This window comes from Clarias gariepinus, chromosome 2, assembly GCF_024256425.1.
Source record: "Clarias gariepinus isolate MV-2021 ecotype Netherlands chromosome 2, CGAR_prim_01v2, whole genome shotgun sequence".
Lineage (NCBI taxonomy): Eukaryota > Metazoa > Chordata > Actinopteri > Siluriformes > Clariidae > Clarias > Clarias gariepinus.
Window position 1 is genome coordinate 10838460 of NC_071101.1, and position 13667 is coordinate 10852126.

The 13667-nt window shown below is 36.6% G+C and overlaps 1 protein-coding gene across 1 annotated transcript in view; it reads right to left on the bottom strand.

The window, feature by feature from the left end:
* LOC128507468 (ectonucleotide pyrophosphatase/phosphodiesterase family member 2) overlaps positions 1–7412 on the bottom strand; it is a 28454-nt gene extending 21042 nt beyond the window's left edge. The window contains exons 1-6 of the mRNA XM_053478417.1: positions 7279–7412; positions 3145–3256; positions 2883–3029; positions 2639–2764; positions 2419–2479; positions 1255–1352 (exon numbers count right to left, since the gene is read on the bottom strand). Of these exons, the coding sequence (XP_053334392.1) occupies positions 1255–1352; positions 2419–2479; positions 2639–2764; positions 2883–3029; positions 3145–3256; positions 7279–7296 (562 nt within the window). The 5' untranslated portion in view covers positions 7297–7412. The remainder of the gene's footprint in view (positions 1–1254; positions 1353–2418; positions 2480–2638; positions 2765–2882; positions 3030–3144; positions 3257–7278) is intronic.
* Positions 7413–13667: the final 6255 nt, after the last annotated feature.

Genomic DNA, 13667 nt, shown 5'->3' on the forward strand with positions numbered 1-13667 from the left:
GTGCATATTGAATATGCAACATTCTAATAATACAAAAAAAAAGTGGAAAATGTGTAGTTGAATAAAATTATGTATATTGCTGACTACTGAAATTAATAAAAAGTTTTATTTTTAAAAAGTCACAATATGATACTGCTTGTTAAAATAATAATTCTAACAGTTAAAAAACATAAGTATAGCATGTTAATAAATGCTGCTATGGCCATAAGTTGTAACAAGATTCCTTAACATGGAAAAAGGACAAGATGCCGGATTTGCACAAGTTGCACAAGAGAGGCTGATCTCAGTAACATGCAAATCGAAAGCAGATTTTTTTCCTTCATTTATTTATTCATCCATTTGCTACAGTATAATGCTTAGACTGCACAGGGTCATGGTGGGCCTGGGGCCTATCGCAGGGTAAAACACACACACACACACACACACACACACACACACACACACACACATAAAATGTCCCAAAGCAAATCTTACACAATATCAGATGCCCAGCTCAAGACAGAGGTAAACAGAGAAGCCTCCTACACCCAGTTGAAGATAAAGCCAGACAGAATGGCTTCACAGGCCAAGCTGGCCTTAAGGAGGCCTCTGATGCCATGAACATTCCAGAGGCCAGTAGTGTGACCTCCAATGTTAAACATATGCCAGAGACTGATGGGGTGGCCACTCATTCAGATTCATGACAGGAGCCAATAAGCCAGGCTTGATTTTGATGTACTGTATGTGCTGCCTCCTCCCATGCCTTGTCATTGGTATCTCTATAATGTTCCTTGATGACCTCCACTTGCTTCGAGTTTGCCCCTGATGAGTGTTGTAACTGTGAATTTAAGTTCTGTTGTTTTCCAGTGTGTCTACATCTTGCAACATCATTCTTCCAGTTACTGTTTATAGTTCATATCCCAAGTTCAATCCTTAATATCGTTTACGTGTTTTGTATTAAATAAAAAAGAATTACACTCGCATCTTCTTTGACTAATCCTTATTCTGCCACTTAACAGTATCTGGCTAATTCCAATTTATAATTTAGTGTGAATTTTTTTTTCCACACATTGTAATCCACAAGTTTCTTATTTTAGTAAAATACTGGAAATACGAAATCAAAAGCCATTCAGTCCAAATGTCTGTTGGTTATGAATGTTTCGGGATAAAATCACCTCCGACTGTCTTAAAAAAACTTTTAACAGTTACATTTACATAAAATATTAATTTCTGGCATATATGTTTAAGTCTAAATGATTATGAAATTATTCATACTTAGTTTATGGATGTTGGGAATGACAGATTCCCCTTTCTTAATGTAAGAGGCGCGGAATCCATCCAGAGAGATGATAAAGAGAGGAGGACGCACAAATCTGCATAAAGAAAATATAATAGTTACAACACAAATAACTGTCATTTTAGATCACCGGTATGCTGCTAGTAATTATAAATGTATCTATTTATCCATCTTTATTTAATGGCTTAATATGTAAATAGTGTCTATGAGTGTAGCCTTTTCACTGTACCTTGATTTAGAACATGCAATTATTTAAAACTGCATTAGCTAACAAAGAAGTGGTTCCGATAAAACTTAGGTTTATTAAATTAGTATCATTACAGTACAATTTTTAATAGTTTGCAAATTATTTCTAACATTTAAGCCATCATTTATTATTAAGATCCTCATTGGTGAGTACCAACTCAAATCATTTAAATTATCAGTTATTAATTTTTAAAAAATCTAACTCGGTTATAATTGCACTGTTGCACCGATGATTGAATAAAACCTCAAGGTGAGTAAAAATATAAAATCGTTTCACAAAGTAACCTGTCGGACCCGCCATTTTTAAAGGGTAAAATTATTGACGTGCATCAACCAAATAAAACGGCTAAGAAGGCTGAAATTACTGGAACTTGGAGGTAAGAACTGCATTATTAAAACCTAGAAGTATTAGTGCTTTACCCACAACTTTATGGAAGAAATGTGGCTGGAAAAAAATCATGAATGGTTATCACTGAATTTTTTTTTTTTTTAATGGACAGTGGAAACCAGAGCTGTGTTTAGTAGTGCAAGTACTGTACACACAATGCCAGTGGAAATTGGAGGATTTGGGACGAAACCTGCATTTGGGTCCATAAGAAAGACTCTGGAGACAGTGTTATGATCTGGTGTTGCTTCAGACGCTCAGGTCTAGACTCAGCAACGTTATGCGGCAATAAAATAAAGTCAGCTGACGACCAGAATGTACCGAATGACCGGGTGATCACATCTATGAGGTTTTTTTTTACTTAATGTGATTCACATTAAAACATGTGACTCCACAAAACAAGTAAAACATTAATATAAAAAGTGTAATCCTGTTGCACATTTTTTGTGTAACATTTCATAAAATTTATTTTTTGTTTGTTTGTTTGTTTGTTTGTTTGTTTTTCACTCACCCTGCAGGACATTCGGGGGCGCTAATCTCCTCACAGTCTCCATCCAACCACTGACTTTCACCTACAAACCACACACACACACACACACACAAATTTTATAAGCAAATGATCAATGTTTTAAAATCTTAATAAATAGTGCAAAAATCATGCAAAAATATGATTGACATAACCTCCTTTACAGGTGTGTGTGTGTGTGTTTGGGGGAGGGAGTATATTTGACCTTTGCAGAGAGCTTTGTAGTTGGTGCAGCAGTCTCCTTTCTCCAAACAGTCCTCCGAACAGTGGCATGCATATTCCTCATTTCGGCTCTCGCCACACCGCTCAGCGGTACACTCAAAACCTCCAGCTGAACACACCCACCCACACACACACACACACATTACATAATGCATGTTACCTAATGATACTTGCCATTGTTGCAGTTCCCTTTTTTTTTTTTTGGCTTTTTTTCAGGTTGTACTCACCGGTTTTCAGACACTGTTGATCAAAGTCAGAGCAGCAGCTATAGAAGGTCTTACACAGATTATCACATCTGCATCCAGGAGGCTCTGCCTCCTCCAGCTCAAAGCACCGTCCTTTACAAGACCCAGCTGTGCTTTCCCATTTAGATACTGAAACAAACACATGTAAATAAAGCGGGTCAAAAAAAAAAAAGGGTAAAGGAGTTCATTGGCTTTCTCTCACAAACATGATGAAAATAAACAGCTCCAGCTCTGCAAATCTCACTTTTAGGTTGTGAGGTAATCTTCTCCTTCTCCTCGGTTGCCTGACGGGCTTGAAATACGTAGCCCACACACACATGGCAGCTAAGCACTAGCAAGAGCACACGAAGAAAAACCTGGAGAGAGAATTAGACACACATGTACCGTATAAGCAACAGCTTAAATACTTATTGCTTCCTGCTGCCATTTAGATGCATCTTTACTTTTATGTTATTTACACATCATTAATGTTAAATAATGTTGGAAACAAAATTTAGGAAATTCTCACAGTGTTCCCAATGATGGATAATATTGAACATATCATTTTCCTTTTGATTATGGCTGAATATGGCCCTAAAATTAATGTCATGCAGAATGTATGCATGAAAGTGGTTTTTTTAAGTACACAGAGAAGTTGCTGCTGAAATTTTACAGAATTTGCTGGTCTACGATGGAGCCAGACCTTTGGGCCATGTCTTTAACATCAGTCGTATTAAAAGGATAGGTTTCTTTTTTTTTTTCTTTTTTTTTTTAAGTCTTCATTTAAATCCGTGAAGTTTGTCACCCTGAATGCGAGTACAATGTAAGGAATTGCGCAATCCTCATTACATGCAAAAATGCATGTTGAAAAAAGTTTCAAAGTTTAGGTGTATTTAGTACATATATAACTGTATGTTTAGTTCCGGTAAGCCACATAGCTAGTTCTGGTGAAATAAAAGAGTTACATTTGTAATAACTCATTTTCGTGCTTATGGGCATTTTTCAATATTCAATCATATTAACGCAATTCGGTCAGTGCCAAAAAAGATATCAATGTTCGATACCCAGACATATGGGCCAGTCAGAGTAAAAAGGCCATTCATTCAGGTCCATAACCTTTGGAACAATAATAAAGATTTTGTTATTCACCTCTGCACACCACTACAAAGAATTTTAAAGTCAAGGGGTTTGACAAACGTGTGGCATCAAGCATTCAGGAATTAAAGCCATTTTTATACACAAACACACACAGGTCAACACACATTTTGGACATCAAATATACAGGGTAAGATGACACATGGACAACACTAAATTATCTAAAGCAAGAATGACAGTGGTCAGGTTGCCGCTCAACTACTTTAACTTGTCTGCATTAAAACATAAAGAGCAGGAAATATTACTGTATTTAATATTCATGTTAGTTTACCACATCATCAATATAGCAAACTCTTTGGCCAGCTAGTAATACTGCCATGAGATATACAGGAGGGTTTTTTGCTCGTTTGTTTTTGGCTTTTTGTGCAATATGCAAGGTGTAACAGCACCCCGGGTCCCAAGACAGTTATCAAGGACGGTAGCAAGAAGAAAAGGGAGACCTTTTCAGTTTCATTTTTAAAGCAGCCGGTGCCAAGAGGAATCATAAATTAAGGTTCAGTGAGGTTTAATGTCTGTTTATTTTATATTGTACTTAATTAACATGACTTTTTTAATATTTTACGATTGTTTTTATGTGCAAATATATATTTATATCGTAAGAAATTGGGAACACTGGTAATATTTTGGGGTGGCTGGAACGGATTATCTGCATTTACATTATTTCCATTTTTCGCCTTTAGAACTATGACCCAATTTCAATTTCTTTAAAAACGTTTTTTTGTTTGTTTGGTTGGTTTTTTTTTTCCTTAAAGTATGACATATAATTACAAAACTTAATTTACAACATAAGAAAACCAATCCATACAGAACTATATTTGACGGGAAGTTTCGGCAACACTTACATGCATTTAGACCAAATTACATACAGTACATGAGTGGCCAAGGTTTAACAAAAACTTTTTTTACTTTTTTTTTTTTTTTTAGACTAGCAGACCTTTTTTTTTTTTTTTTTAAATGATATTTAGTAAATTCAGCAAATATCTATCTTGTGTATATATATATATATATATATATACACACACAGTATGTATATGCGTGTGCGTGAGCACGTGTATGTGCACAGCTGCCGTAACAACAAACCTTTTTTCTTTTAAACTTTGTCATTTAAGCCAAGGACCACACAGATCCAAAATATAGTGAAGAACCAGGCAAAAGGTCAAACACAGTTAGGCTTCAACATTCAAACAAACACTAATAAATGTGGTTGAATAAGCATTGAATAAAAAAGCCTTTTGGAGTTTATGTAATTCAGATTCATACAGTGTTTTGACATAAATGAAATGAGTTACAATAGCACTTTAATTTTTGATCCATTCAACATGATTTTCGAGGTACTGTATAACAGATAGTGTATATTACTTCTGTGTTAGCATTGATTTACTTTAGTTTTTCTGCAGGTCTATAGGCTATAGGTCCCATCAATGCTAACATCACTGAAAAAATGCACAGTATGGTAATGAGACTCTAAGCTGCACTAAAACATGGAGCAAATGTTTTAAAGAAGGCCGTATCTGTGAATGATGATACTGGCTGGGGTCGTTCCACAGTCACTGCAGTCATTAGTGTGAACAATCAACAGATAACCTGACACTATCTTGCAGAAGAACACATCTGTCTGCGGGAACTGTCACACAATTATTCACCAACACCACTTGCACATTACAGGAACTCGGCTGAGAGTTATTGCCAAATCCCTCGTATAGTCCTGACAAAGCTCCGCGCCTTTTCCACATGTTTGGACCATTAAAGGGAATTCCTGGGAGGCCAGCATTTTATCCATGTACCAGGCAGTCCGATCAAGATCTAAACCAACCACACTAGTTCAGTGCATGCTCGGGAAATATCCAGACACAGCGTAAACACTACTTAAACAAATTTAAGCAACAGAATATGGATAAGATCGCAAGACCTGGAATAGATTGGAATCAAACAGGAAAATGAGTAACTGATTAAAATTCTAGTGACTATGGCCTCTTGTGGCAGGGAGAGGTACTGTCCTGGAAAGGTGCCACATCTGTACTGAAAAATGTATTATGAAAAAAGTGTGATATATAATATAAAATAATATATATAAGTGTGTTATACTAAGTTTCACATATGGCATCATGGTACAGTAGCCAACAGTAGCCATTATCTTCTCACCTATTTGCATTCGTATAGGATTGTAAAGTATATGTTTTTGTGCTTATTCCCATGGTGGGGAGGGCGGGGGAACATCCTGTTACCATGGAAACTTACCTTAACTTAAGCATTACATTTATTGCTGGAAAAAAAGAACATATTTGTTTTAATAAAAAAAAAATTGTCTGTTTATGCTAATATTTTAACATAATCTATTATTTAAAATCTATTTTGTCAATCCATGTCACATAGTGCAAAAAGGGGTTCATTGTACTTCATATAATATTTGATATTAATTTATCATTTATTTTTAAATAAAAAAAGCAAATATTCCAACAAAAATAAAGATTAGATAGGTTTATTGTGATTAGAGTTTTATAAATCATAATCAATATAGAGTTAATCTACAATAATAATCTACAATGATTTATTTCTAGAAAATAATAATAATAATAATAAAAGATGGAATAAATTCCTAGAAGTAAACAGAATATATTCTATAATTGTTTGTATGTATGTATTTATTCATAGTTATATCATTTTTTACATTGTAAAATAATTTTTTTCTCCTCTTCCTTATTGTTAAGCTTTGTTGATTTAAAAAAAAACTGTTTGCATATATTCTTAATAAATAAAAAAAAGTTGCATATATTCCTTAAAAAAAATATTTTTTCAGGCCTAAATGATGTTATCCAGCTATAAAAAATATTACTGTCAGTTTGGGTTTTTTTTTTTTTGTTGTTGTTTTTTTTTTTTTTTTATGTGGAAACCTTGTTTGTGAAGCGCCTTGCGAAATCTCTGCTGACTCTCAGGGTGCAAAAGTCAGATCTCAGGTCTGATCACCAGGGCCTCATCCAAAACAGCGCCTGATTTCCTGCCCCATAGTCTTGCAAAAACACACACACACACACACACACACACACAATCAAATCTTATCTTTTATCTAATTTTATCTAATTCAGACCAGCACCGGGGCATTTCGCCCAACACCGCGTCGCTCCGCACGGAGCAGTCTGTCACACACCGCAGTCATCAAGCCCTCAGCGCGCACCCTGCGCCGCGATCACACGCCGCATTACACACACTGATCAGCGCTATCTACAATCCGCTCGTCTTACCGTACCAGCTTTCTGAGCCGCATTGTTCCGCCGTGTGCGCGCAGCAGTACAGTCCGCGAGGCTTTACTGAGGTTCTGGAGACCAGACACGCGCACGGGGGCGCGCTGGCGTGCTGTTTACCCTGACCCACGTGCGCCCATCTCCGCCAGCCAATGCGCGCGCAGCAACGATCGCGCGTGCTGTATAAACACAAGCTGAGCGTGCGGGTCGGGTTGGGTCGGGTCGTAACTGAATAGATCTCGCCCTGTTCGTATGATCTGATGCATAAATCAAAGCCATATGCACACAAACACACGGGGTTACAGTGTGTGTGTGTGTGTGTATATATATATATATATATATATATATATATAGATACTGATTTCCTAAATTCTGTATTTTTTACTTTCCAGAACCAGTATTGTTCTGGAAAGTAGAAAAAAAAAAATCACTAAACAAAAAGTCCCAAACTTTTAAGCTGTAGTGCATATGCACTACAGCTTAAAAGTTTGGGACTTTTTGTTTTTGTTGGTGATTTCAAAACTATAAAATACCACATATGGAATTAGTTAATTATGTAACAGCACCAACAACAACAACAGTCAGTTGTTATTTTAAGACATGAGGTCATCTTTTCTGGAACAGATCTTGCAAGAACAGTATTGTCAAGTCCATTTGCGAAACTCTTCAAGTACCATCATGATGAAGAACTTCCCAAGAAAGCAAGACCTTACTTAAGTTCATATAGAGTTACCAGCCTCAGAAATCATTTTCAAATTATCAAATTATTACCTCAGATTAGAGCCGTTTGAAGGCTTTACATAAATAAGACACACCTCTCAATATCAACTGTTCACAGAAGATTATTGCATATTTTGGACGCCTTCAGCATTGCTTTACAATGTAGAAAGAAATAAAAATCAGGAACGACCATGGAGTTAGAAAGTGACCCCAAACTTTTGGCCAGTAGTGTACATATATATATATATATATATATATATATATACAGTTCCACCATGAAAATGCTCTTAGACTCGTCCGATGCAGACAGCAGTTTTTCTGAGGACTTGTGACTGCAGTCGCTCAATGGTTCAGCACTGAAATTTCCTACGGCCTACCTGAGCTTCCAATAATTAACTGGACTCCATAATAACTTAAAGACATCACCTATTATATTGAACTTCCAGCTGCCTAACACTCTGTATGACTGCAGATCAATCCCTGCTATCTGTTATCATCCAAATGAGGCAGGTGTTCACTGTTGAGCCTGTTTCCTCTCCAGGTTTCTTTCTATTGCCATTTTAAGGAGTGTTTTTTTTCCACCGACGCCTTTGACTTGCTCATCAGGAATAATCTGATCATTATAATTTATATATTATTATTATTTATTTCCTCACACTAAATAATTTCCAAAATTTTAGATAGATAGATAGATAGATAGATAGATAGATAGGGGGAATTCTATGAAAATCTAATATACACATGTTCAACGTACAAATTTTGAACTCAGGAAAGCATAAGTGCAATTTTAAATCTGTTGACTCAGCATATTTACCTTGACCTCATATTGATTGCACTCCTACGCTTGTCCCATCCCGAGGAGGGAAAAAAAAGTTTGGCCCAAGGATATTTTAAAATACATTGCAATTTATCTATTTTTCTATCTGAAGGATGTCTTCAAAAATAATTTTAATTCTGAGGTCTGATTTCCACCACAGGTGTTTAGAAAGTAAAGCAAACCCTTGTAAATGAATATGTAATTTCACAATGTCATACTCACATCCGAATGTGCAACAGTGTAAAAGTTTTCATTTCTCAATTGCAAAAGCCTCTAAAGGACCTTGACCTAGTTCCAAATGGCAGAAAATATAGCTAACCACATGAGTTTATCTTCAGTAACCACTTAATCCTAATCCTAGTCAGTGTGCAATTTATATGCTAATTACATGAATTTCATCACTCAACACTCACTCATCTGAATCATCTCACTCATCATCTATACTGCTTTATCATGTATTCAGGGTCGTGGGCGTTCTGGTCTCACACACACACACACACACACACACACACACACACACACACACACACACACACACATATACTGTACACACAAGCTCATTAATGCACTACAGGCAATTTGGGAACACCAACCAGCTTAATCCACATGTCTTTGGACTGTGGGAGGAAACCGATGGGGAGAACATGCAAACTCCATCCACACAGACCCAAGGTGTGAATCAAACCCAGAACCTGGAGGTGCAAGGTGACAGTGCTAACTGCTAAGCCACCATGCCGCCAGATGAATTTTATTTCAGTTTTAAATGCATAACTATAGTAATGATCACAAAGCGGCATCACAGAAATCCAGATGTAGATTTAAACCCATATCTAACGAGCCAGACGAGACCATGAGAAGGAAACCTCCCTTTTCCTTTCCTTTGACAGTTTTTCAGTAACAGTTTTATCATAAGAGCGTGAGAGTTTCTGATTCAGAAAGTAGGTTAACAAACAAACTTATCTATCTGTGCAGGAGTAAAACAAAATGAAATGTGTTGATTTGTGTACGTTCTGTCTGTTTACTTATCGATGGAGAAGAACATTGAGATTAGGACTGTGACCTAAGCTCCATATACCCGTAAACGAACCTCTTCCAGTAAATACTGTGTGTACATACACATCCCCCTCTCATAACTCCAACTAGATTGCACTTGTTCTAAACCGGGCGATCTGATAGGTCTCCTAGACAGCTAGATTATTAATAAGCACACACAAGGTACATTCAAGTCGAGCCAGGACTTTTGATTGTGCAGAATAACAGAACACAGTCATGGGATAATAAACTCCCTTATGGTGTTATCAGTAAACCTACCAGAAACTCCTTTAATGTCCCAAATCTCATTTAAGAATGGCTTCGAGCGAGGTCAGGACTGTACGGGGGATGTGGCAATAACAATTTACCCTCTTTCACAATATGAATCCTGGAATATGGCAGTGCCGTCAGGGAAGAAAAACTCCATAGATGTTATAACCGGGTCATTCAGTGCATTCAGGACATCGGCTGACTTCATTTTTTACCACATAACGTTGCTGAGGCTAGACCCCAGATCATAACACTGCCTCCAGAGGCTTGTACAGTGGACACTATGCATGTTAAGCGCATCACTTCATGCTCTTCCCTTCTCATCTTGACCTTGACCACTGCTCTGGAATAGGCTTGATCTGGACTTGATCTGGACATATTACACAATTTTTTTTTTTCGATTGCTCCAAAGTCTGATCTTTATGCTTTCTAACTAACTGAAGCCTTTTTGTCTGATGAATCTCACAAACAAGTTGTAACAATGTTTAGTCCCATCCTGAAAGTTCTTGTCACACTGTGTGCGTGTGTGTGTGTGTGTGTGTGTGGAAATGCTCTTATTTTTACTATTAAGCATACAGTAGCTCTTATTTCCACTGTCCATTTGTATAATGAATGCATTTGACCAGGGTTTTATAATGTGTTGGATGGTTCTTAACCCAATTCCAGTCATTCTTTCTTTGCTTGATGCAGGCCAGAAGTTCATCATTTTAAAATAGGTTTTTTTTTTGTTTTGTTTTTTTTTAAGGGGGGGCAGGCAGCATACCTAAAAATAGTAAAAAGTGTAAAAGTGAATGTGATTCTTCTTGCTATATGAATCAAACCTAACTACACTTGGAGTTCCTCATTCCTCAACATTGGTAATTTGTGTTTGAATTAACTACACATTCTATGCATTAAAATTATCACATTGAAAAAACTGAAACGTAAAATACAAGCAGGAAAGCATTCAAAACAGATATTACCCATCTAAAAGAAACAGAATTATAAGATTTAGCTGAAGTGTGTTATTCTCACAGTGGTTCAGTTTCCCACTCCAGTAGGGTACATGTTCCTGGTGAATCCTGAGCTCAAACACATCCTCTGTTTGACCAGGAGAAGCTTTGAGACCTCTGGTGAACTTTGACCAGAGATTTGCAAACACTGTCACCTAAAAAAAAAAAAAGTGCACGGGAAGCACATTTCTCAAATGTGAAAAAACCCAGCACCATCTCCTTAGAGCCGAGTGGGAACCTCATGCAGACAAACAGACAAACGAGTGTGAACACAAACTTCTACACAATTCCTGTCAAGCTAGCATTAATCCTGGCTACAGAAAGAAAGTTAACAACACTATGTACAGAGTGCACCGTATGTTTCAGCACGGTGGTGTAGTGGTTAGCACTGCCGCCTCGCACCTCCAGGGTCTGGGCTCGATTCCCGTCTCTGTGTGCATGGAGTTTGCATGTTCTCCTTGGGCTTGGTGGGTTTCCTCCCACAGATACTGTATGCAGATTAGGCTAATTGGCATTCCCAAATTGCACGTGGTGTGTGTGCGCCCTGTGGATTGGCTCCGTGTCCAGGGTGTACCCCGCCTTGTGCCCTAAGTCTCCTGGGATAGACTCCAGGTCCCTGCGACCCTGAATACAGGATAAGGCGATGAGTTAGTTCTCAGATCACTGACCATGTAGTTCAAAACAGTTAGCGTTGCAACAGACATCATTTAAACTTGTGGAAGTGGCCGGGTCAAGAGCTTTTCCTTCCTGAACCAGGGAGCAATGTAAGAAATAAAATACTTGATTGCATGCTTGAACATTTTGTGACATTAACCCTGTCTCTCAATCAAAGTTTTTATTGTGAACTGAGAATCTTGACATGATACAGAGAAGTATAACGGTTAATTCTTTTTTTATAAAATGTTACAAAGTGTTACAAAGAGACTCTAAGTATAAATCCTGAATAAATCTTTATACAGAAGAAGAATCACCATTATACTAGGGGTGTTCAAGTCAAACCGGGACTTAAGAAAAATTGTGTTAAATGAAGGCATACAACTGATTAGACTCTTAGCCACAGTGCACATGTTTTAAAGAAGGCATCATTTCTGTGTCTTTTTTTCCTTTAAATGTTCATCTTTTGAACGTTTTGCTTAATAGTCAGACAACATGGTGGGATAGACCCACGTGATCCTACACAGGAAAAGCAGTACAGAATTATTATAAAACAACTTGGAGAAACACAACAGTCATTTAGTTGTTTTTGGCTCCCTCTGCTGTTTGTCATGTTAATTACAAGCACAGTCAACACACTGATAATTCGTCTTCTTTTCTTCTTTTTTTTGATGAAATTTCAATTTAAAAGTTGTAATTTTTAAAGACAAAGACTGTAGATCTCTCACCCAACAAGATTTTACAATTGTACAACAGTACATACGTAAAACGTGAACAATAACAGAGAAGAAAAATGGAGGCGTTTAGGAGACAATCTTAGTTGTTTTATTTAGTTTTACAAGACAGCGACATCCAGTGGTTAACCCAGAAAGTTTCGATTTGATTAACATCTTTAAAGCAATTACAGTAGGTACTGTAGTCAACCAGAAAGCCCATTACCGCTGTGCCAAAATAAATTAGTCGCATTTCAAAATGACCACCAGGTGGCGCAAAGTAACGGTTTTTAAGTTTTTTAAAAAATATATATATTTAGAGTTTAAGTAATGAAAAAGTCATAACAGAATATTAGATAGAAGAATACTACAGCGATGGTAATTTCCACCTCAGAGTACTTTATACAACAAACATGAAAAATCAGAACAAGGCGCTATTGAAACTGTAGAATAATGAGTTTTTTTTGTTTTTAAATCAGTTAAATGTTGTTTGGACAGACGAGCTGTCAAGTTCACTAGCTAACAATTTTATTTGTACAAAGAATGAACTGTTAACTAGCCTATCTTAGTTTGTATCTGTTTTTTTTTTAAATTACATTTAAAAGACATCAAACATTAAATATGGAAATACTACAGTTTGTGTAAATGTTTCATATGAATAATTTTTTAGAAATTAAAATTAAAAAATTTGCTTTTATTCTAAAAATGCTGTGTTGTTTTTGTAAACACATTCTGGTCATATCTGGTCAAAATTCTGGGTTATTTCGGGTACTTTAAACACGTTGGTTTGCTCATGCTGGGTCAAATGAGATGTAGTGGGTCATTTACAAATGAACACCTGTTATTCCCTGGTTTCTCAAATGGCAGCCTGCAAAATGTTGGAAATATTACTGTTATTGTGTCACCACTTAAAAAGTAGTTTTAAGGGTTGTTTAGGCGAGAATGCATGTAAAATTATTATGCTTTTGGCAGAATCATGGTTAAATATTTGACCATTCTTCTTGAAAGAATAGTGTTCCATAAATATTGTAGTGTTTTACCACCGGAAAGGATGTTGGAGAGACGAGTGAGCTTAATTGCTGCCCAATGCAATGGCTGGGAGTACTTTATTTAGCACAGCACTTGAATAGCATGAGCAGCACATTCACACGAAAACCACATCCAATTTAAGCCACTAAATAAAAAATAAATAAATA